A 21,099-nucleotide genomic window follows, 5' to 3' on the forward strand; every position below is an offset into this window, starting at 1 on the left:
GAACATCCGGCACGGGCACCGGCGGCACCGGCACTGGCATTGGCACCGGCATTGGCACCGGCACAGGCACCGGCACTGGCACCGGCACTGGCACCGGCACTGGCACCGGGTACGGCCGGGGAGCCCCGCGGTGGGCCGGCTCGGGCTGCGCAGGGACTCCGCAGGGTACCGGCACTCCTCCCCGTAAGGCTTAGCGGGTTCCGGGCGCGCAGAGCTGTCGCATGGGGAGAGGGGGACAGGGATCGTGTTATAAATTATGACACGGGACCAATTTGTGTCACTTTGTAAAGAGAATTTTATTAATTTAGCAAGCAAGCAGTACGGGCAAATGCAGCGCTGGGCGGCCGGGGAGCCTCTGCTCCCCACAACGGCTCGCCCCGCACCTCCCGGTCTTTCAGTTCTTATACCCCTTCAGTTACGGACTTTGTGATATTCTCGACGTGCTCTGCATCTGCGCGGCGTGTTGCGAGGGGTCTTTGTTCTGCTGTCCGGTGGTCGTTTGAGGAAAGCTCCTCTTCTTCTTCCTCCGAGGTAGCATTAACCCTGCAATAACTTCTTTAAATATGGTAACGCAGCCTTCAAAGATCTCTCAATTCCACTGTCTACTAATAGCAGTACATCCTGCCCTCCTGCCCCACTGTTTCCTGCGACTTACACAATCCCTGGGGCTTTTCCTGATGAACAAAAACTATGTTATTGTCTTTCACAGGGGCTGTGTCCCCCTCCCCGCAGGATGCTGAGTTCGGGGACACCAAGAGGGAAGGAGGTGTCTCCAAGGTGATGGAGATGCAGGGATCACATGGGGTTTTGGGGGTGCCTGGGATGTTGGGGGGACAGGGACCTCAAAGGGCAGTGAGGGTCCCCAGCTGCACAGCGGGATCCTACTGGTGCCAGCACTGGTTCCCATAAGGTTTTGGGCGTCTCTGGGGCATAGAGGTCCCTGGGGAGATGGATGACAGGGACCTTGTGGAGCAGGAAGGCTCTGCTGCAGTCAGGGACCTCACAGGGTCAGAGAGGGGAGGGAAGGCGCCCTTGGGTGCTGAAGGAGCATAGAAGCTGTAGGGTTGGGTGCTGTCCCCCAGAGGGTTTGGGGAGAGTTTCAAGGGTTCTGGGGTGCAAAGACCCCTTCACAGATGGATGGGGATCCACAGGATGCTGGAGAGTCAGGGGCTTCCAACCTGGAAGTTCCCCCAAGATGCCAGAACCCCTGCATTGTGGGGTGACAGCGGAGTCCTCAGGCTTGTTTGTCCCCCATCTGGGATCACCTCCAGGGGAAGTTCAGGGGAGGCTGGACACAGGACTCCAGGCTGCAGCTGTCACATGCTTCCCACCATCCCACTCCCTTTTCCAGCCAGCCCACTGAGCTTTCAGGGACCTTTTCCTGCACCAGAACTGCCACCTTTTCAGTCCATTCCCATATCTTGGAAAAAAATTAACACTAGGAATAGCAATAGCACTACTAGTAGTGCTAATAATACTTTGCTTCCATCCTAAATCTCCTTTATTTTAAAGATGAGGTAAAATAAGGCAAAGGCAGAAGAGTTAGGTGATGCAGAGATAAGTCTGGAATAATGGATGTTTCCTCCAGTGTTTCTAATGAACCCACAGAACAATAAGGAATCTTTGCAGCTGCTTTATTGAGAAAGAAAGATATTGCCGAGACATTGCAAAGAAAACCTCCTCCACACCAAAGCTTAAACTGCCTGAAGCACACCAGGGGGATTTTCCAGACTCTGGAGGATGCTGAGGAGGAGAAAGCAGCGGGGCTGGGGCTCTAGGAGCAGGTGTTCCGACGGGGCATGTGGCAGTGGGCCAGGTCCCAGCGCACGCCGAAGCGCAGGGAGTCGCGCTTCTTCATGGTGGGCACCTCGTACATGTTGGGCACGAGGCGCTTCTGTGCCCGGCGCGGCATTCCCGACTCGAGCATCTGCCTCCGCATGGCCCAGCGCACGCCCTGGTGTGAGTCCTGCCCAGGAAAGTTGAATCTCTTCCAGTCTTGCCTGTAGGCGTTAAGTCTGGCCACCGGGTCAGCTCTCTTCACTCTGTCAGCCCGTGGAGCGATGTAAGCGGGCACCGTGCGCGGCCGCCCTGGCACCGAGCGGTTGGATGTAGTGTCGCTCCCAAAATCCCCCAGCTGGGAGTAGGGCCTGTCCTCAAGGAACCAATCATCATCATCATAGTCCTCCAAGGTGCCGCTGCTGCTCTCTGTTTCCCCTTCGGAGATGGTGTCATCCATAAAAGTCCTGGAGTGCTCCAGGTTCCATGGACTGGTGTTTATATCTGGCTCCATGCTCGGTGACTCATTGGAGACCTCCACGCTTCCATCGGGTCTGTGCCTCAGCACCTTCCTCTTCATCACCAACCTCCTGGTTTCCTTATGATCCATGGGAAGGGCTGACTGTGTGCCAGAACCAATGGATGTGTCAGCATAGGGATCATCCTGGAAACACAAAGGCACCTCGCAGCATCTCTGCCACGAGCTTGGCTGGCTCAGATCAGCTGCCAGCTTCTCCCTGCACTCTGCTCTTAGCACCTTCTCCATGGTTCCCACCAAACTCGGTGGATCCTGCAGAAAAAGAAACCAGGGTTAATTTATTGCAATACATTCAGGTTGGCTAAAAAATGTCAGAGGGGCTCTGATGCTCAAGTTTTTGGGTTCAGGGGTGTTGATTTAGGTTGGGGGTGTCCTCAGTGCACTGCTAAACCTCCTGCTGCCAGCAGAAGGCTCTTCCCTACAGTAACACAAACACAACCCCTAAATTCCTGCTAGAAAACTACACTAAAATTAATTACCTGATAAGTTCTCATGGAAAAACACAGGGCAGGTTCCATGCACTGGGTGAGAGATTAATGGTCTTTCCTTGTACCTCTGCTTCTAAACCCACAATATTTAGTCATAATTTAATCAAGAGACATCCAAGAGGGTGTTTTACTTCCAGGGAAGGGAAGGGCTTAGTGCAGTGTGTTTTGGTGCTCATTTATGAGTCTGGTGATAGTAAACCTCCACCTTGTGACAAAAAGGGATCCAGACATGGATTCCACTCTCAGCACAGGTTTAGGATCTCTTTAAGGCGACTTGAAAAGCTGCAAGTGTTGCTGGTGGCACTGGGAGCAGTGGGAGCAGATGGTGGGGCGGGATGAGTGGCAGCCGTCAGCACGCTGTCTGCAGCGGGGATGCAGGTGTGAATGTGACAAAGGCTCTGTGATGGCTCCCCAGAACGTGCTGCTGCTGACGGAGCAGATCCCATCAGCTGGGGGAAGAGGAGTGATTGAGGAGTCCAAAAAAAGATTTGAGTGAAATGAAGCTGCCTGAGCTAAGCACCAGTGGCCTTGCCCAGCCTGTGCTCCCCTGGGAACACCAAGGGGCTCAAACAATGAAGACTGACTCTGTTAGTAACAGTTATTTTGCAGAACGAGCCTAGAGATCTAATAAAAACCACATAAAAATGCAAATCCACCGTTTGTTTTTCTTTCCCTGCAGACCCCAAGGATCCTCCAGCAACAAACTGACATTCCAAGGTGGTGGCTATGGCTGAGGAGAGCACGGCTACTGACCACGAGCAGCTCCTGAGGAGGGTGCAGGAGCTGGAAGTGGAGGTGAAGCGGCTGCAGGAGAAGCTCCAGGAGGACAAGGAGGGTGCTGGGAAGAGAGAGGCTCCTCCAGCCCCTGGGAAAGGCAGGAAACGCCAACAACGGCCCTTTGATTTCGCTGCCCACAGCCGCAGACACGTGGCACTGCGCATCGCCTACCTGGGCTGGGGCTACCAGGGCTTTGCCAGCCAGGAGAACACCCCCAACACCATCGAGGAGAAGCTCTTTGAAGCCCTGAAGAAGACACGGCTGGTGGACGACAGACAGACATCCAACTACCACCGCTGTGGGCGCACGGACAAGGGTGTCAGCGCCTTCGGGCAGGTCAGCATCTCCACGGGGGCTCCTGTCGCTTCTCCTGGGTGGGATGGAGATCTGATGGGGTCACTGTCCCACAGCACAGCTTGGATTTGTTCTGTAAAAGCCATCAGCTCTTAACCCTGGGAGTGAACCTGGTAGTGGCTTCCTGCACGTGCAATGATGATTTTTCAGTGCCATTTCCCCCCCATATTAGTTGTTTTCCAGGGTCCCGTTTTAGGAGGATAAAATGTGTTTTAGGCTGCAGATTCCCCAATAGCTCGGTGATGCCCTGCCCTTGGCAGGGCCCTCTCGGCTGATTTAACTTGCCAACCCTACAAAAACCCAAAATCTCCAGGAGCCTGCTCACTTCCTGCAGCATCAGGCAGCTGAATTCCTGCACAGAAGGGTCTGAGGGGAGCTGCAGCCAGCGGAAGGGAGTGTGGGAGTGGGAGCTGGAGGGAGGGAAACAAGCTGGCCTGCTTGGTGGGCATGGAGCCATCAGGCTGGCTGAGACACTGGGGAGAGAGCAGCCTTGGTGGCTTCACCATAGGGCTGGTTCACCTTTCTTCCCTCCCAGCACAGAAAGCAAAGCTCTGGTGTAGGTTTAACTTCAAATGGCTGCTCTGCTCTCCTTCACAGGATGAGCCACATGAAATCAGGGCATTTAGTGCCTTCTCTTGCACCACCTCAGCATATGGCACCCACGGTGGGAATGAACTTGTTCCTACACCCGGCTTCCCGGGCAGCCAGGCTGTTACTGCCTTCAAGTCATCACCTCCAGCTTGAGAAAAAAAAGCACGTTATAACCCTGTGACTAAAGATGAAGCCATTCCGAGACTGTGCTACGTAGGCAGCCTGCAACTTTCCCTGTTTTATTAATGGAATCCATGGCATCTGCTCAGGTCCTCAGAGGCACTCGCAGCTCTGCCATGGCAGGACTGCCTGATTGAAACCACCTTCATCTGTAGGAGATCCTGGATTTATTTCCCAGAGGTGTGGGAAGACTTGGCTCCATCCATGCTCTAATCCTGGCTTTCCTCGTTTCTGCAGGTGATCTCCCTGGATCTCCGCTCCAGCCTGCCAGAGGGGCAGCAGCTCAACGGCCACGGGGGCGAGGGGCAGCAGGAGGAGCTCCGGTACACCCACATCCTGAACAGGGTGCTGCCGCCCGACATCCGGGTGCTGGCCTGGGCCCCCGTGGGGCCGGAGTTCAGCGCCCGCTTCAGCTGCCTGAGCCGGACCTACCGCTACTTCTTCCCCTGCGCCCAGCTGGACGTGGCCCTCATGGACACCGCGGCCCAGCGCTACGTGGGCACCCACGACTTCCGCAACCTCTGCAAGATGGACGTGGCCAACGGGGTGCTCAACTTCCAGAGGACGATCCTCAGGGCCAGAGTGACACGGGTGAACGGGGGAGGAGAAGCCAGGCCACGGGATCCCTTCCAGCTGTGCCAGTTCGAGGTGACGGGGCAGGCATTCCTGTACCACCAAGTCCGCTGCATGATGGCCGTGCTCTTCCTCATCGGGCAGGGCATGGAGAGCCCAGATGTCATTGATGAGCTGCTGAATGTGGAGAAGAACCCCCGGAAACCGCAGTACAGGTAGGGACTGGTCTGGAGAACCCAATGGGCTGCTCCTCACGGCAACAGCTGTGCCTGGAGTGCTGCTGGCAAGCCATGCCAGCACATGAAGCAGTCTCACACGTGCAAACAGGCGGCCAGTGGTTTCACTGGAACGTATCCTCAAGGATCTCTGTTTTCTTGCTCTTGAGCTAAGTTTTGATAGCAGTAGTCCTTGGTGTTGGATGAAAATTAAGTCACTTTTTACTCAGAAAGGAAGTTCTGTGAAGGTTAGGGCTGTTTTTGGCAGATCCATTGTTCTCGAGCCTTTTTGTGGTCCCACGTCCTCTCCTTGTCCCCAGCATGGCGGTCGAGTTCCCCCTGGTCCTGTACGACTGCGAGTTCCCAGACCTGCAGTGGCTCTACGACCCAGAGGTGCAGGGCTTCAACGTGACACACTTGCAGCAGCTCTGGGCCAGCCACGCCGTCAAAACCCACGTGCTCCGGGACATGCTGGCAGGGCTGGATGCTGCTCCCATGGCCACAGGAAAAGGTAGAGGGAGTCTGGGGGTAGTAACTTGGAATGCACGCTGACAGGCAGCACACTTAGATATTGGGAATAAATTCTTCCCTGTGAGGGTGGGCAGGCCCTGGCACAGGTGCCCAGAGCAGCTGTGGCTGCCCCTGGATCCCTGGCAGTGCCCAAGGCCAGGCTGGACAGAGCTGGACAGAGCCTGGGATAGTGGAAGGTGTCCTGCCCATGGCAGGGGGTGGAACTTGATAAGCTTTAAGGTCCATTCCAACACAACCGTTATGGGATTCTGTGAATTACAGAGGATTAACTGGTTAAAAAAAAAAAAAAAAAAAAAAAAAAAAAAAGGGACGGGATAATTACAATTAAACGTTGTCTTTCCATGCACAGATCCAGGGAGCAGCCTGGTGCCCTGGGGTGAGCTGCAGCCCCCGCTGCACAGCCAGATCAGCGGTTTCCTGGAAGGGGTGCAAGCCCGCAGCTACAAGCCGCTGCTGGCCCGGCCCCGCTGCGAGGGGCTGGAGGCGCGGATCGAGCACTGGGTGCGGAGGGGCCGCATCGAGCCGCCCCCGGGCCCCGAGGGCAAGCGGGGCAGCGGCGCAGCCCCCGAGCAGCTGCCCAAGAGGATCTGTGTGGACCCCGAGTGACGCTTCACCCTTTTTTAAAATGCCTGGTATTGAAAAAAAAAGGTGTTTTTTCAGTGCTATTTTTTATAAATCTCAAGATTTATAACGGTGTTGTGTTCTGGCTTGTGGGCAGTGAGGGGTGGCTGCGGCGGTGCTGGCCGGGACCCCCCGCCCCTCTCGCCCCCCGTACCTCGGGCCCGGCCGCGCCGCTCCCGCTGCTCCGTTGGGACCCGCAACCGCCGCCGCGGTTTAAGCACCTCCCCCGCGCCGCCATTGGCCAGCGCGGCTGTCGCTCAGCTGGCAGCGCCTTCCCATTGGACAGGCGCTCCGCGGTGCCGCACCCGCGCCGCCGCCATTGGCCAGCAGAGGGACGCGGGGAAGGAGGTGGAAGATGGCGGCGGGTGGTGTGGCGGCGAGGCGGTGTTGGCGGAGCGGCGCGGGGCTGGCCGGGGCCGTGCGTGGCATCTGTGGGAGCGGACGGGCGACGGCGGCTGTGCGGGCGGAGGAGCTGGCAGAGCGGCTGCGGAAGAGCGAGGAGAAACAGCGAGAGGTGAGCGGAGTGCAGGCCTCTGGGCCCGGGTCTCCGGACTACAAATCCCGGCGTGCACAGCGCGGGCGGTTACGGGCAGCGGGCCTGGCGGTGAGGTGGATTGGGTTGGGATGGGAGAAAACCATCCAGTTCCACCCGCTGCCATGGCAGGGACACCTTCCACTATCCCAGCGTGCTCCAAGCCCCGTCCAGACCTGGCCTTGGGCACTGCCAGGGATGGGGCAGCCACAGCTGCTCTGGGCAACCCGTGTCAGGGCCTCACCACCCTCACAGGGAAGAATTTCTCCATAATATCCCCTCTGTCTGTGTGCAAGCCATTCCCCCTTATCCTGTCAGTCCAGGCCCTTGCCCAAAGTCCCGCTCCAGCTCTCTTGGAGCCTCTTTAGGCACTGGAAGGGGCTCTGAGGTCTCCCCAGAGCTTCTCCTCTCCAGGTGAGCACCCCCAGCTCTCCCAGCCTGGCTCCAGAGCTGAGGGGCTCCAGCCCTTGGAGCATCTCCGTGGCCTCCTCGGGACTGGCTCCAGCAGCTCCAGCTCCTTCCCGTGCTGGGAGCCCTGAGCTGGAGGCAGCTCTGCAGGTGGGTCTGTGCTGGGGGGCAGAGGGGCAGAATCCCCCCTGCCCTGCTGCCCACGCTGGGGATCAGCCCAGCACAGGGGGGTTCTGGGCCAGGGCCTGTCCAGCTCTCACCCACTGCACCCGAGTGCTCCTCCCAGAGCTGCTCTCCAGCCCCTCATCCCCAGCCTGGACTGGTCCTGGGGGTTGCCTGACCCAGGTGCAGCACCTGCCCTTGGCCTTGTTGAACCTCATGAGATTGCCCAAGGCCACTGATCGCTTGTCCCGATCCCTCTGGATTCCAGGCTGTCCCTCAGCCATGGAGCAGGAGCACATGGAAGGCGAGCAGATCGCTGCAGGTCCCAGTGCAGGTCTGTGTGAGAGCCAAGAGCTGTTCAAACCCCAGCACTCGTTCTCTCCTCAGCTCCCCAAGGACCCGACGCAGCGATGGCTCCGGGAACTCGCTGCAATGAGCCAGCAGCTGCAGCAGGTTCACCCCAACGTCCTGGCCAAGATCCTTAAGCAGAGAACTCTATACCAGAATGAGGAAATTGTGGTGATAGACAAACCCTACGGGCTCCCCGTGCATGGTGAGGGCAAGTGGGGAATGGAAATGGATCCGTGGTGCTTATGGGGTCCTCTGTCTCTGTCCTTCCTGTGCTGGGCTTTCCCTTCCCAGGGAGGGCTCCAGGGGCTTGGTCACTGTCAGATCTCGGCCTTCCCCTGCAATTTTGGGATAATTTAGGGTGCATGGGGAGTACGAGAGATGAGACTCCTTGCTGCCCTGGGTCACACAGGCGGCCCTGGCATCAAGAACTGCATCGCTGATGTGCTGCCCATTTTGGCCAAGATGCTGGAGAACATGAAAGCTGAGCCACTCCACCTCTGCCACCGGCTGGACAAGGAGACCACGGGTGTGATGGTGCTGGCACGGAGTAAGGAGGCAGCGGAGAAGATCCGTCTGCTCTTCAAAACTCGTCAGGTGGAGAAGATCTACTGGTAGGAAAGGCTTGAATGAAAATGGGGCTGTAAAAGGCATTTAAAGAAAGGATGAGCCCCCAGTTCCTGAGGTGTGGGGGCTTTGTGGAAATTGAGGGTGTTGTTTATCCCCCACCTTCAGCACCATTTTATGGGACTGGCTTGTGAGAGAGGGGCTGAGGGGAGGGTTCCCTTCCTGTGAGAGCAACACCCCACAGACCTCAGCTTTCCTTTTCCAGGGCAATTGTCCTGGGGGACCCGGACGCTGTTGAGGGCGTTGTGGAGATCCCCATTGTGGAAAAGGAGGTGCAGAGCCACCAGTCCCACTACAAAGTGAGTCTTGTGTTCCCTCAGCCGCCATTCTGGCCAGGCAGCCCCAGCATCCCCTTCTGTCTCCCCCAACTCCCCCTCTCACCCCCCTTCAGATGACGCTGGCTCCCAAGTACCGCCTGTGTCCGGAGGACGGGAAGGTGATGAAAACCCGCGGGCACCGGCACGCCGAGCGCGCAGTGACGCGGTACCGCCGGCTGTGCGCCGCCTCCGCCTGCTCGCTGCTGGAGCTCCAGCCCATCACCGGTGAGTGAGGCCTGCCCGGCTCTCCTGGGGCTGGATCCGCTCTCTGTGCAGTCAGCAGCAGCTCTGGAAGGGGGAACTTGGGGTTAGACAAGACTGGGATCGTTTTTGGCACAAAGCTCTGGGATGAGCCCTGCTGGGGTGACGCTTTGCTGCCGAGCTCTTTGCCAGCTGCCAGTGATTTGTGCACAGCTTTGCCCAGCATTGAGGGTGAGGCCTGGCACAGCTGGATGTCAGCTTTATCCCCCTTTTCTCCACAGGGGTGAAGCACCAGATCCGGGTTCACCTGGCCTATGGCTTGGGATGCCCCATCCTGGGGGATCACAAATACTCGCACTGGAGCAAACTGGCACCCCAGGTAAGGCAGCTCTTGCACTGGGGAGCAGCTGGAGCTGGACACGGCCCCTTGTGTCCCCCAGCTGCTCGTGGGCTGGGATTTCAAGTCCCAGCTGAAAAGCTGCAGTTTTGAAGGGAACATTTTCTGTCCTTGCTGCAGAAGCTTCCTGAACACACCCTGAGGAGGCTGAAGCTGGAGCAGAGCAAGGCTCGGCACCTGCCCCTGCACCTGCACGCCCACCGGCTCTGCCTGCCCCTGGGCCAGCCCTTAGACTTTGTCTGCAAGCTGCCCCTCTTCTTCCAAAAAACCCTGAGGAAGCTAGAGCTGGACATCCCCAAGGACTGATGAGGCAGGACTGGAATGGTGCCATGTATCTCCATATCTCCAGCACGTGGCAGCAGCTGTGCCCCCTTGGAGCCAGTGGTGGGGTGAAGCCTGCAGTCTCTGTGCTGGTGCTGATGTTGCTGGATTCAGAGTGGGTGCCTACATGAGCTTCTGGCCCAGGAAAGGAGCTGGACATGCTGAGGAGCCTCTAGCAGAGATGAACAAGGCTGGGTCAAAGTTGGGTTTTGCCTGATTCATGTTTTGAACTTGTCTCTGGGCAATAAAAGCTCCAGTTCCCTTGAGGGAAGGTGGTGTGTGTCTCTGTGCTCTGGCTGGGTGGGACTCAGTCCCTGTGTATGTTTGAGCAGATGTGGTTGCATCTCCTCCTAGATTTTGGAATTGTCACTTGTCTCTCCAGAGTTGTTTAGCTCAGATTTGGAGAGTCCCTTCGTTGGAAAATCCATCGAAAGTGCAATTTGGCAGTGGCTGTGGTATTTCTTTGCTGTGCTGAGACTGCACAGGGAGTTCCTTGGCTTGGCTGGGCTGAGCAGCTCTGTGACTGCCCCTGCTCTGTGCTGCCAGCAGCATTGGTGTGGGTTTCTCAGCACTGTGCTGCTGGGTAACTGTTCTGTCCCACTGCTCCTTCAGTTACCCTATTCCTTATTTTTAGAACCCCTTATTGAGATCCCCTGCCCTTGGGAGCTTTCCTTGGAGCCAGATTCTTCCCCCTGTGCCCTGAGAGGGAGACAAGAGGAGGACTGACGATCTGCAGAATTGCAGCTGATGTTCTGCCTCAAAAATACCTCATTTGATGTCTCCTGACCTGCCTGGGAAGCTTGGGACTGGGCAGCAGGATGTTCTCTGGCCCCTCTGACTGGTTTGGGTGATGGAAAGGGGTTTTTATGTCCCACAGGGCCACTGTGTATCTGGCTGGGGCTTCTTGCTGTAGGAGGGCCCGGTCTCCTGGCTCCTTGCTGAAAATAGCTGGGGACCCCCATGCCCTCGGGCCACAGTGCCAGAAATCTGTTGGCTGATGAGAGAGGGACATAAAACCACGGGGAGCCAGGAGCGGCTGCGGCCGGGCAGGAACGCTGCCCTGCAGGAATGCTGTCAGGGAGGAAAGCTGCTTTCCCAGCCCGCTGCCTTCCCTGCTCGCTGCTGCGGCTGCTGGGGTGGGTTTTTCTATTTCTGTTTGTGAAAAGGCTTCCCCTGTAATTACGAGGTGATTTAACGCCTTGTCTGACACAGCTGCAGGACACAGCACTCAGCGGGCTCTCGGCAGGGACTCCTCAGCCCAGCAAAGTCGCTCCTTGAGCCAGTCACACCTCAGGCAGCCTTCATCAGTGTCTCTTCCTCACTTCAAAATGTCCCTCTCGCACACGGCTGCTGAGTACATGCTCTCTGATGCTCTGCTCCCGGATCCCAGCAGCTCCCGAGCCAAGGGCTTGCGGCTGGAGCTGCCCAGCGATCGCCTGCTGAAGTTTGTCACCGTGGGGCTGCCCCTCTTCCTCGTCTCACTGGCTTTCGCCCGGGAGTTCTCTGCTGGTGAGTTGCAGCTTTTCCAATGTGTTCTTCAGTGGTGATTTGGTTGTTGTGGCAAACCCCTTGTATTCTTGTATTCATGTATTCTGCACCATGAAAGCGGAACAGCCTGGAAATCCGGTTTTAGGAGCTGTTCTGCCTCATGGGTGTTTATTGATTGTTCTTAATGGATCATAATTCCCTGGGAGCGTGTAGGAACAGCTGTGCTAACCTCAGGAGCAGCACTGAGACAATACCCAGCCTCAGCTGCTTGTGCACAGCACCTTTGGGTGCCATAGGCTTATTTCCAAGGAGGAGGAAGAAGAGGAGGAGGGTGCCAGCAGCATGGAGAGATGCATTGTGACCTCAGGCTAAATCTGGCCTCGGCCAACATCTAACTGCTCTCCCTGAGGATTTGGTTTTACTCCAGTTTCTGGCTGGTTAGCCTATAATTCCCTACGCTGTGTACACATTGCTACACACAAAGGGTTTGTGTTCGGGAAGAGATGGAAAAGTCCTGGCTAGAAACACAGCAGCTCCAAAATGACCATGAAAAAGGCTTTTTTTTAATTCAAAGCAATGCCTGAAATGTAATTACCCTCCTGTAAGGTATTTGCTCGTGGCTTTGGAGTGTTCCTCCACCCTCCATGGCTGAGGTTTGCTCTCCTCCTCCTCACCCCAGGCTCCCAGATCAGCTGCTTCTCTCCCACCAACTTCACTGGGAAGCAGTCCGCCTACACCGACACGGCTTGCTGGGACTCCCTCATCCACCATGGCTTTGACGCCGAGGGACGTGCCATCACCAAGTCCCTCTGGGCTCTGAAGGTAGTGTCAAAGTCACTCTGGGCGCTCCTGCATCCCATCTGGGCGTCCACAGCAAGAGCAACTTGACATCCTCAACAACTGTTGGTGTTCTTTGCCAGGTCTTCCCCTACTCGCTGCTGGTGGTGGCGGTGCTGATGTACCTGCCATACCTGCTGTGGCGTTACGCTGCCGCCCCCGCCCTGCACTGCGACCTCCTCTTCATCATCGACGAGCTGGATAAATCCTACAACCGCTCCGTGCGCCTGGTGCAGCACATGAAGAAGGTCCAGCAGGCCAGTGCCGAGCCGGAGCAGTTCTGGGAGGAGTACGAGAGGTGAGGCCAGGCCAGGTCACCGTGGCCCTTGGAGTCCCTCCAGTGGTGCTGTGGCTGCACCCAGGATGGACCTGGGTGAAATGGGGGGTGGCTCTCACTCCCCCTGTGTCCCTCCTGCCCCAGGGCCCGTGAGGAGAGGTATTTCGAGTTCCCATTGCTGGAGCGGTACCTGACCTGCAAGCAGCACGCCCACGCCCTGGTGTTCATCTACATCCTGAGGAACCTGCTGCTGCTCCTGTTCTTGGCTGCCACCTGTCTCTACCTGGTCTTTCTCCACCTTAACATCTTCTTCCAGGACGAGTTCAGCTGCTCCATCAAAACGGGGTTGCTCCAGGCGGAGCCGCACATCCCGTCACTCATCCCTTGCAAGCTGGTCTTCTTCTCCGTGTTCCAGCTCATCAGCCTCTCAGTCGGCAGTGTCTATGTCCTCCTCATCCCCGTTGTCATCTACAACGCCCTGCAGCTCTGCCAGTGGGACAAGGGGCTGCTCTCTGTCTACGAGATGCTGCCTGCCTTCGACCTGCTCAGTCGCAGGATGCTCACCTGCCCCCTCAACGACCTCAACGTCATCCTGCTCTTCCTCCGTGCCAACATCTCCGAGCTGACCTCCTTCAGCCGCCTCAACGCCGTCAGCGCCCTGAGGGAAGCCACTGCCAACAAGGAGGACATCGACACCGTCATCGATTTCATGACGCTGCTGGCTGGGCTGGACACCACCAAGCCCAAACACCAAGCTTGCACCCCCGAGGCCGAAGGCAGCCCAGCCCTCTCCAATGGTGCAGCCCTAGGTAGGCTTTTTGGGTAGACACAACTTCTTCCCTCTTCTCTGGGCTCCCACACCACAAGATCCCGCCCTTGAAATGTGGCTGGACCACCTGAAATCCTGTGCCAAGACCTTAAGGTGACTGGGGCATAGCTGGGGGTCACTGTGAGGGCTGACAAATCCTGGAAGAGGTTCTGGCATGCAGAGTGTGATGCTACTGCGATCCAAGGTGTGGGCAGGGGTTGCTATAGGAACAGCAAGCCAAGAGATTGCTGCTTAAATCCAAGCTCTGGGCAAACTGCGGGGCTGGGAGGGTCCCTGTTTTTGGCAGCTCATCCTGCTGGGAGTGGGGTTGGGAGTTTAAATCCTGGGGTCCGATGCCAAGGATGCCATGCCCACCCCCTTCTCCCATTCATATGGCACTGGTGGGTACAGTGATGCTGTGTGTGGAGATGGAGATGGGTTCCAAGATAAAACCACATTCCCAGGACCTACACTGCTCCCTCTCCCACGTGCTTTGGGTCTTTTGGGGCTGGATGCCTCCTCTGGGGTCTCACAGGGATCCCTGGCGCTCATGGCAAGTGGTTTGCAGGGTGTGTGAGACAGCCCAGCCCCACAGGTAGGAGCTGAGAGGCCTGGGCTTCATACCTGGCCCTGAACACAGTCTGAATTATGGTTTAAAAAATCCACAGACTGAGCTGGAGTCTGCATCCTCGTTACCATGGCAACCCAGGGCCACCACAGCTGGCTCCTGGGCCAGTTACTCGGTGCTGGAAAAAGCCCAGCCCCTAGTCTGCCATTGCCCAGCTAATTAACTGTGTGCTCTTCCCCCCTTGTCTAGAACCAAAGCCTGGAGTGGAAACGATGGGAAAAGCCTCACGGGACTCACTTGGCTCTGCCTGATCCCGAAGAAGGCAGCAGGCAGAGATCTTGTGATCCCTGGATCCACTTCTCTGACACAGCTGTGCTGCAGCAGCCGGGCTGAACCCACCTGTGCTTCCTGCACCTGGCCTTTCCCTTCTTGTGTACATTTGTCCAGCAAAAAAAGGTTAAATAATCCGTGTTTTGTGCAGAACCTCTTGGGTCTCTTATTCTAAGTGCTGGGTGCCATGCTGTGCCTCTTCCACATAAATTTCCCTGCTCTTATGGCAAGAGGTGGGGAATAGAGGATTAGGAGTGCTCATCTGAACGCAAAAAAGGACTCAGGAATAAAATGAGATGGTTCCTTAACTGTTTATTAAGAGGGAAGTGGAAGGCACTTGCAGCCCTCCACAGCTCCCCGTCCCAGCCCAGCATTTGGCTGTGCTTTTTTGGCACAGCTCCTTTCTCCCCCTCTCCACCCTGCAGCTGGAAGTTGATCCCTGGATCCTAAGAGCACCCTGCCCTTGGGATCAGCAGTCTGTGCCCAGAGAAATGGGGTGTCAGGGGGCCAGGACCAACTCCATGGACAAGAGAGCAGCAGTGAGGGGTTCAGCTCCCATTGGTGTGTCCTGCTGCTTCTCCTTACATAATTTTCCATATATTTAATTGTAAATTGGTTTCTCCCCCTTCCCCCCACCCTGCAGCCTTGGCTCGAGTCCACAGAGGAGCTGAAAAGTTGTTTAATTAATAAGGTAGTAATGAAGCCTCTGATTCTCTTGCTTGGGAAGGGACAGTGCCAGGAGCCATGAGTGCTTTGTCAGAGGTCTGAGCTCACACATCTCCCTAATTTAGGAGGAAACTGGAGCCAGGGAGGAGCAGCAGCTCTCTCCCTCCGGCAGCATTCCCTGCAGGGAGGGTGTCCAGCAGGAAGGGGGGTGCAGGCAGCCCCTGGGAGTTGTAGAGGGGGCAGGCCTGGTACTCACAGGGCCACTCGGCCCAGGCATAGCGCAGGCCCAGCACCAGCGTCCTGCAGCCACTCAGGGCCAGCATCACCGTGCGGGACCCTACTGCCACCACTGGTGCCAGCAGCCACTGGCATGGGGATGCCTGGCTGGGGCAGCACACCTGGGGAGGGGAGAAACTCCCATCAGTGTTGCCTTCCCTTTCACAGCTCTTTGGAGAAGATATCCCAGTCCTCACCTCAAATGCCTGGGCATCCCTCTGACGGCAGATGAGCTCCTGGCTGTAGGTGACATTCAGCAGGCCCCTGGTCACCTCCAGGACAGCCCGGGTGGGATATGGTCCCTGGAACACAAGGCCCTTGTCCCCATATGCCACAGCCATGGCACCCAGCAGCAGTCGGTGAGCCACGTTCTGCTTGTCCCGGGGGTGGATACTGCCCAGGAAGAGGAGGAAGATGGAGCTGGAACCCAAAACCTCCATCCCTACACCCTCACGCCAGCCCAGGACTCACCTGCCATAGGGAGAGTGCTCATCACCCAGATCCATGGCTACAGCCATGAAAGTGCTGGGCATCCTGGCATTGGGAACAACGCCCAGGTCGGCTGTTTGGTGCCAGCGGAGCCGGGCAAAGCTGTCGTCTGCACTCCAGCGGCGGTAGGTGGACAGCTGCGAGGCACAAGTGAAACAGGGGAGTGGCTCAGATCCAAAACTGGCCACTGTGGTCCCTGCCTGGGAATTTCAGCACTTGGCAGGATGCACGTGTGTTTACAGACATCCCCCAAGGACAATGGGGGATGTCACCCCTCTCAGCCCCCACACCTGCACAAAGCCAAAGGGGAGGAGTGGCTCCGTCTGCCCGGCTGATCCGGTGTGGAACGCCCAGCGCCAGTCGGCAATGAGTGCAGGGAAGGTGCAGTTGTACTGGTCTGTGTTCAGGAAGGCATTGGCCTCACCTGTCCCCCAAAAAGAAGGGCTGGTGAGAGCTTGCAGGGACAGTGGGGGTGCTCCATCCCAGGGGATAGAAAGGGGGGCTCACCCTGGTACCAAGCGACACCCCGCAGGGTCATGTTGAGCAGCGGGTGGATCATGGCGTTCCAGAGCACGGAGGGTGTTTGTGGGCCAGAGAGATGCTGATGTGGAGAGGTGCTGGAAGACAAAGCAGGTTTAAGGGAGGTGCAAAGCACAAGGCAGCCTTTAGGTTAAAGCAAGCACCATGCCAAAGGGAGATCTGGAGTCCCTCCCTTCTCCCTTTACCCACCCAGACGTGCCTTATGCTCTTGGCATGGGAGGGCTTTTTATCCAGAGGGGGCATAGTGATGCACAGAGGGGGCTGTGAGGCTCCCGGAGAGAAGGCGGGGTGGGAAGGGATGAGGATACTCCCCAAAAGCAGCAGGGTACAGAGCAGGAGGAGTTTCCACAGCACCTTCTCTCACCTCCCTGTGTCCTCTGGGAGCCCACATGCCTGCAGAACTCGGCGGGAGGACCAGGCCTCGATGGGGGTCCCCCCCCAGGCCACCTCCACCAGCCCGATGGGGAACCCCAGAGCCTCATACAGAGAGCGCCCCAACAGCCAGCACACGGCCGAGAAGTAGGTGAAATTCCCATGGCCCAGGTTTTCTGCTCAAGAAACAGTGGGCTGCAAAGGGAAACAGTGGGGAAAAAGCCATTTGCAAGCTCTCTTTTGGAGGCACATTGCACTTACCAGCTGTTGGAATGGACCATGGCAAATCAATCTGCTCCAGGTCTTCCAGCTCCACTTCGGAGCGGGCAGGTGCCGCAGCAAAGACACGGACGTAGGGATAGCGAGCAGCAGCAGCAAGCTCCTGGCTGGCATTGGCCACCTGAAGAAGGGCCAGGAGCATGCAAGGCAATTCCCTTCCTGATCCCTACCTGGTCCTGCCTGATCTGTGGTGTGGGGCCTTACCTGCAGGACTGTCATTGCCATGTTGCTCTGCCCGCTGCAAAGCCACACATCTCCAAAGTAGATGTCCTGCAGTGTCACGTTCTCCAAGCCCTGCTCAGCCCTCAGGGCATAGGGACCACCCCGATCCATTGGGTCCAGGACAGTTGTCCAAGTCCCAGAAGGCCCTGGAGAAAGAGGATGGTGCTTATCTTCCCTTATGAAGGCCTCAAGACCTTCACCAGGATGTTGGATGAGCAGCCAACAGCCACTGGGGAAGGAGAGGCAACAGGGAAAAGCTTCTCCACCACAGAGATAGGTTGGGGAAATGGATTTCAGAAGCTCTTTGGCATCAGAGGGACCCTTCTCCTGCAGGAATTTAGGGGTTAAAAAAGAAAACCTGGAAAACAAATGTGTGTCAGAGCAGAAGCTGCTGGGAGGAACTGGGATTACAAGAGCAGCTTGGTGTGTGTGACACTGAGATGTCTCCAGCTAATTTTAGAGGCGCCAAATTGAAGCGTAAAGATATTCTGCTGGAGCTTAGCGTGGATTTTCTGGCTGGATCCTGCAGATCTCCTGGATTGCTGCTCTCCCACAAGACACCTCCAGGCTCTTCATCTCATAGAGGTGCCCTTGGGCAGCACTTTTACCCTCCAAAGATGGTGAGTTCCCTCCCAACTCTTCAAGCAGTGCTGTAGCTGGATTTGAGGTGCCCCTGAGCCCTCCCAGCTCCAGGAAGGCTCTGCTTGCACAGACAACATCCTTATGGGCTTAGAGATCCTACAGGATCCCCCAAGGGGGCTCAGATTGAAAAAGAACCTGGGGATGCTCTGCAGGTTCCTCAGACCTGGTTTAGACAGGGAGAGAAGTTAAACTCCCCTTGTCCCCTCCACAGCCTCGGCTCCAGCCTGTGCAGTGCCACCCACTCCAGCAGCAGCTCAGCACCCACGGGATCCACTGCTGGGAACCAAAGTGAGCAAAGGCTGGCACTGCTGGGGAGGGCAATGGCTGAGCCCCCCAGGTCTTCTGGAGAGGGAAAAGCACGAGCTGGAGATGTCACCAGCACCTCTGCAGCCCCAGGGCAGCAGTGTGACAAACACGGGGGTGGTGCCAAACCCTGTCTCACCCATCCCACCTGATTTGGGCTCAGACAAGTTCTTTGGCCACCAAAACCATCAGCCCCATTTCTAGAGAAAGTCTTGGACTGACCTTTAACCTGTGCTGTTTTCTCCATGATGATGAGGCCACTGGCACCTGAGAGGGTCAGGGTCACCACGGCCCCCTGCCCCCCGTGGCCCCACACCACAGCCCCTGACGGCTTCTGCTGCAGCACCATGTGGTCACCATAGTAGGAGGCAAAGCTGAGCATTCCCCCTGCAATCAGCAAACAGTGCAAACATCAGCTCCGAGAGAAAAACACCCTCAGCATGGCCTCTAACCTCCTCTTAAATACAGGTTATTTGAGAGCCCACTGAATGCACAGACTCCTGGTCAGCTTTAAGGTGGTTAAAATCACCACAGAGATGAGGAACAGGCAGAATTTAAACTCCACAAGAGGGAGTTCACCTCCTAAAGTACAGGGAGCATGTTACATCTTTATTACATGGATTTGGACACAGATTTTGTAAAAATTCCTCTAATAACAGCATAGGAGTGTCTCTCTCAGCCCAGCCTTACTAATGAATGTTCTGATGCATTCTTCCCTGGAAAAAGGTTTGTCGAGGGGTGGGATGGAAAACATCGGGTGTGCAGCATTGGCAAAGGCACCCTCAGTGGGGATGGAAGCAGCAGGCTCAGACCTGGCACCTCCAAGAGCCCCGTTTTTGCAGTGTGAGAAGAAAATCATGTTTGAAAACAGGGTCAGAAGTAATGTGTGAGGGGTGATCTGGGCAGAGAACCCCAGTGACCAAATCGGAGCTCATGGAGCCTCATCTCCTCTGCAGCTCATCCTAGGCTGGGTTTTAGGAGGGGAAGGGGAAGGGAAAGGGAAAGGGAAAGGGACAGGGAAAGGGACAGGGAAAGGGAAAGGGAAAGGGAAAGGGAAAGGGAAAGGGAAAGGAAAGATGTCCTTGGCCCTTCAGGAGTCAGCTGCATTGCTGGTCCCGCTGCCTCATGCCACAAGGCTCTGAGAGTTATATAAAAAACAAGTCGGAGGAGAGAAAAAAACCTAAAACTGAGACGCCAGGGAAGAGTGGAAGCTATAAAAAGCAGCTGGGAGGAGGGAAGGGAAGAAGAAGGGAGGAGGGAAGGGAGGAGAGCCCACGAGACAGCACCAAGGAGCCGCATGCGGCTCCCACCTTACGTAAACCATCGTCCCACGGCAGCAGTGCTGGGCCAAGGGCGTTGGGGAGGGGCTGGGGGTGTGAAGGGTATCAAAGTGAGACCTGGGGGATGCAAAGGGCATTGAACTGGGGCTTGGGGGGATGCCACGTTTGTCAAAGTGGGACTCAGGGTGTCAAACTGGGGCTCTGGGAGTGCAGAGGGCACAGAAGCAGAGCTTGGGGGTGCAAAGAGTTTGAATGATGGGTGTGGGGTAACAAGGGCATCTAAACTGGGGTAAAGGAGAAGCCAAAGGCATCAAAGTGGGCCTGGGAGGGCACCAAGGGCCCCAAAGTGGGGCTCAGACTAGTGCCAACGTCATTAAAGATGATCTGGGGGTTTAAAGCTATCAAAGTGGGGCTGGGAGGATTTACAGGAGGTGCCAAGAGGGGCACCCGAAAACTCGGGCTGGGGAAGTGCCAGTGCACATAGGAGGCTCGGAGTGTGCAAAGAGCACCAAATGAGGGCTTGGGAGGGCTTAGGGAATTCCCTGTGCATCGGAGCAGGGCTGCTGCGATGCCAAGGGCTCTGGCGATGCCAGGTGGGTCTCGGGGGAGGGTCTCAGGGGAGGTTCCAGGGCCTGGCTGCAGAGGACACCCGCGGGGCTGGGGGAGGTCGGAGGGTGACCCTTTACCTGCCACCGCCGGAGCCAGGGCCAGCAGCGCCAGCAGCGCCCACGCCGCCATCCTGGGGGACCACGGACCGCGAGGGCGCCGGGAACCGCCGGTACTCCCGGTATCGGTCAGTACCGCCTGATACCCCCCGGTACTCCCGGTACTCCCGGTACCGCCCCCGGTACCGCCCGGTGCCCCCGGTACTCGCGGTACTCCCGGTGCCCCCGCTGCCCCCGGGCCGCCCCTCAGGCGGGCCCCGCGCGCGGGGGCGTGGTCTGCGCACGCGCCGCCCGTGAGGGGGCGGTTGCCCAGCGACGGCGTCCGCAACACGGTCTGAGGTGCCGGCGGCGCCCGGTCCGGCTCTGACGGGAGAGCCCGAGGGGAAGGGCCCGGAGCGCGGGGCTGAGGGTTGCGGGGCTGCGGGGGGAGCCGGGGATCACCGGGGAACGGGAGCCGGGCCACACCGGGGAACGGGAGCCGCGGCCCCCCCCGCCCGCTCCCCCCGCCCAGGCCGGGCCGCGCGCATGCGCAGTGGGCAGGCAGCGCCTCGCCCCCTAGCGGCGGCGCTGCCCCTCAGGCCTCGGTCCGCGGGTTCGAGTCCCGCCGCTGCCCGGTGGCACCGGGTACCGTGGGCTGTGCTTAATCACGGGCTGTGCCGCTGCAGGGAGTCCGGGAGAAGCGACCATGTCTATCGCCGCCTCCAACACCAGCATGAGGGTGCCCGCCGGCTTCCGGAACCTGCTGGAGGGGCTGGCGCGGGAAGTGCTGCGGGAGCAGCCCACCAACGTGGTGGAGTTTGCAGCACAGCACTTCCAAAAGCTGCTGGAGCAGAGGGAGGGTGAGTGGCCTGGCCCAGCACCCACCCCCCACACTGCCATCCCCTGTCCCGCGCTGCATCGCCTGCCCAGCCTGCTCCATCTGCCCATCGCCAGGGTGTCAGTCCTGCCCCACGTGTCCCTTGCCCAGGTGTCAGTCCTGCCCCACGTGTCCCTTGCCCAGGGTGTCAGTCCTGCCCCACATGTCCCTTGCCCAGGTGTCAGTCCTGCCCCACATGTCCCTTGCCCAGGTGTCAGTCCTGCCCCACGTGTCCCTTGCCCAG

At 57.7% G+C, this 21,099-nt stretch overlaps 5 protein-coding genes across 11 annotated transcripts; 3 read left to right on the forward strand and 2 right to left on the reverse strand.

Moving 5' to 3' along the window:
* The first annotated feature begins 59 nt into the window (after window positions 1-59).
* On the forward strand, window positions 60-6,714 carry PUS3 (pseudouridine synthase 3). Of its 3 annotated transcripts, none has more exons than XM_030291092.4 (5): window positions 60-183; window positions 3,482-3,915; window positions 4,942-5,492; window positions 5,813-6,003; window positions 6,373-6,714. In XM_030291092.4, exons 2-5 carry the CDS (start codon window positions 3,529-3,531, stop codon window positions 6,627-6,629), a joined length of 1,386 nt encoding a protein of 461 aa, XP_030146952.4. In that variant the 5' UTR covers window positions 60-183; window positions 3,482-3,528; the 3' UTR covers window positions 6,630-6,714. The 3 variants fall into 3 exon arrangements, with proteins under 3 accessions (XP_030146952.4, XP_012426234.4, XP_041576918.2); XM_012570780.5 differs by having other exon boundaries at window positions 92-109; XM_041720984.2 differs by lacking the exon at window positions 60-183 and adding an exon at window positions 258-531.
* On the reverse strand, window positions 1,620-6,923 carry HYLS1 (HYLS1 centriolar and ciliogenesis associated). 3 transcript variants are annotated; one of them, XM_002193503.6, is made up of 2 exons: window positions 6,799-6,923; window positions 1,620-2,566 (listed from the first exon to the last, which is right to left on the reverse strand). In XM_002193503.6, exons 1-2 carry the CDS (start codon window positions 6,880-6,882, stop codon window positions 1,775-1,777), a joined length of 876 nt encoding a protein of 291 aa, XP_002193539.5. In that variant the 5' UTR covers window positions 6,883-6,923; the 3' UTR covers window positions 1,620-1,774. The 3 variants fall into 3 exon arrangements, with proteins under 3 accessions (XP_002193539.5, XP_030146958.4, XP_072774364.1); XM_030291098.4 differs by lacking the exon at window positions 6,799-6,923 and adding an exon at window positions 6,346-6,381; XM_072918263.1 differs by lacking the exon at window positions 6,799-6,923 and adding an exon at window positions 2,794-3,479.
* Window positions 6,924-6,948: 25 nt separating this feature from the next.
* Window positions 6,949-10,223, forward strand: RPUSD4 (RNA pseudouridine synthase D4). Of its 2 annotated transcripts, none has more exons than XM_012570763.5 (7): window positions 6,949-7,158; window positions 8,134-8,299; window positions 8,507-8,708; window positions 8,927-9,020; window positions 9,113-9,263; window positions 9,521-9,618; window positions 9,757-10,223. In XM_012570763.5, the coding sequence occupies exons 1-7, from the start codon at window positions 7,000-7,002 to the stop codon at window positions 9,940-9,942; spliced, it is 1,056 nt and encodes a 351-aa protein (XP_012426217.5). In that variant the 5' UTR covers window positions 6,949-6,999; the 3' UTR covers window positions 9,943-10,223.
* Window positions 10,224-10,368: 145 nt separating this feature from the next.
* Window positions 10,369-14,418, forward strand: PANX3 (pannexin 3). Its single transcript, XM_004186073.6, has 5 exons — window positions 10,369-11,466; window positions 12,125-12,267; window positions 12,366-12,580; window positions 12,704-13,368; window positions 14,185-14,418. Exons 1-5 carry the CDS (start codon window positions 11,286-11,288, stop codon window positions 14,244-14,246), a joined length of 1,266 nt encoding a protein of 421 aa, XP_004186121.6. The 5' UTR covers window positions 10,369-11,285; the 3' UTR covers window positions 14,247-14,418.
* Window positions 11,987-20,158, reverse strand: SIAE (sialic acid acetylesterase). Of its 2 annotated transcripts, none has more exons than XM_072918262.1 (10): window positions 20,021-20,158; window positions 18,277-18,441; window positions 17,092-17,255; window positions 16,870-17,008; window positions 16,601-16,784; window positions 16,204-16,313; window positions 15,987-16,120; window positions 15,679-15,833; window positions 15,405-15,600; window positions 11,987-13,230 (listed from the first exon to the last, which is right to left on the reverse strand). In XM_072918262.1, exons 1-10 carry the CDS (start codon window positions 20,070-20,072, stop codon window positions 13,210-13,212), a joined length of 1,320 nt encoding a protein of 439 aa, XP_072774363.1. In that variant the 5' UTR covers window positions 20,073-20,158; the 3' UTR covers window positions 11,987-13,209. The 2 variants fall into 2 exon arrangements, with proteins under 2 accessions (XP_072774363.1, XP_030146949.4); XM_030291089.4 differs by lacking the exon at window positions 11,987-13,230 and adding an exon at window positions 14,558-15,329.
* Window positions 20,159-21,099: the final 941 nt, after the last annotated feature.

The sequence above is a fragment of the Taeniopygia guttata genome, chromosome 24 (genome assembly GCF_048771995.1).
Source record: "Taeniopygia guttata chromosome 24, bTaeGut7.mat, whole genome shotgun sequence".
Taxonomy (NCBI): Eukaryota; Metazoa; Chordata; class Aves; order Passeriformes; family Estrildidae; genus Taeniopygia; species Taeniopygia guttata.

What these genes read in the sequence shown, in the direction of transcription:
- HYLS1 (XM_002193503.6), bottom strand. Translation starts at nt 6,882, where the DNA reads ATGGCGGCGCGGGGGAGGTGCTTAAACCGCGGCGGCGGTTGCGGGTCC. An exon ending in GCGGCGCGGCCGGGCCCGAG is followed by an intron (nt 2,567 to 6,798) that starts GTACGGGGGGCG and finishes CTTTTTCTGCAG; the next exon opens with GATCCACCGAGTTTGGTGGG.
- PANX3 (XM_004186073.6), top strand. Translation starts at nt 11,286, where the DNA reads ATGTCCCTCTCGCACACGGCTGCTGAGTACATGCTCTCTGATGCTCTG. An exon ending in AGTCCCTCTGGGCTCTGAAG is followed by an intron (nt 12,268 to 12,365) that starts GTAGTGTCAAAG and finishes GTTCTTTGCCAG; the next exon opens with GTCTTCCCCTACTCGCTGCT. An exon ending in CTCCAATGGTGCAGCCCTAG is followed by an intron (nt 13,369 to 14,184) that starts GTAGGCTTTTTG and finishes CCCCTTGTCTAG; the next exon opens with AACCAAAGCCTGGAGTGGAA.
- PUS3 (XM_030291092.4), top strand. Translation starts at nt 3,529, where the DNA reads ATGGCTGAGGAGAGCACGGCTACTGACCACGAGCAGCTCCTGAGGAGG. An exon ending in GTGTCAGCGCCTTCGGGCAG is followed by an intron (nt 3,916 to 4,941) that starts GTCAGCATCTCC and finishes TCGTTTCTGCAG; the next exon opens with GTGATCTCCCTGGATCTCCG. An exon ending in TCCCATGGCCACAGGAAAAG is followed by an intron (nt 6,004 to 6,372) that starts GTAGAGGGAGTC and finishes TTCCATGCACAG; the next exon opens with ATCCAGGGAGCAGCCTGGTG.
- RPUSD4 (XM_012570763.5), top strand. Translation starts at nt 7,000, where the DNA reads ATGGCGGCGGGTGGTGTGGCGGCGAGGCGGTGTTGGCGGAGCGGCGCG. An exon ending in GCGAGGAGAAACAGCGAGAG is followed by an intron (nt 7,159 to 8,133) that starts GTGAGCGGAGTG and finishes TTCTCTCCTCAG; the next exon opens with CTCCCCAAGGACCCGACGCA. An exon ending in GCCACCAGTCCCACTACAAA is followed by an intron (nt 9,021 to 9,112) that starts GTGAGTCTTGTG and finishes ACCCCCCTTCAG; the next exon opens with ATGACGCTGGCTCCCAAGTA.
- SIAE (XM_030291089.4), bottom strand. Translation starts at nt 20,072, where the DNA reads ATGGCGGCGTGGGCGCTGCTGGCGCTGCTGGCCCTGGCTCCGGCGGTG. An exon ending in ATGGTCCATTCCAACAGCTG is followed by an intron (nt 16,785 to 16,869) that starts GTAAGTGCAATG and finishes TTTCTTGAGCAG; the next exon opens with AAAACCTGGGCCATGGGAAT. An exon ending in GGGTGTCGCTTGGTACCAGG is followed by an intron (nt 16,121 to 16,203) that starts GTGAGCCCCCCT and finishes TTTGGGGGACAG; the next exon opens with GTGAGGCCAATGCCTTCCTG.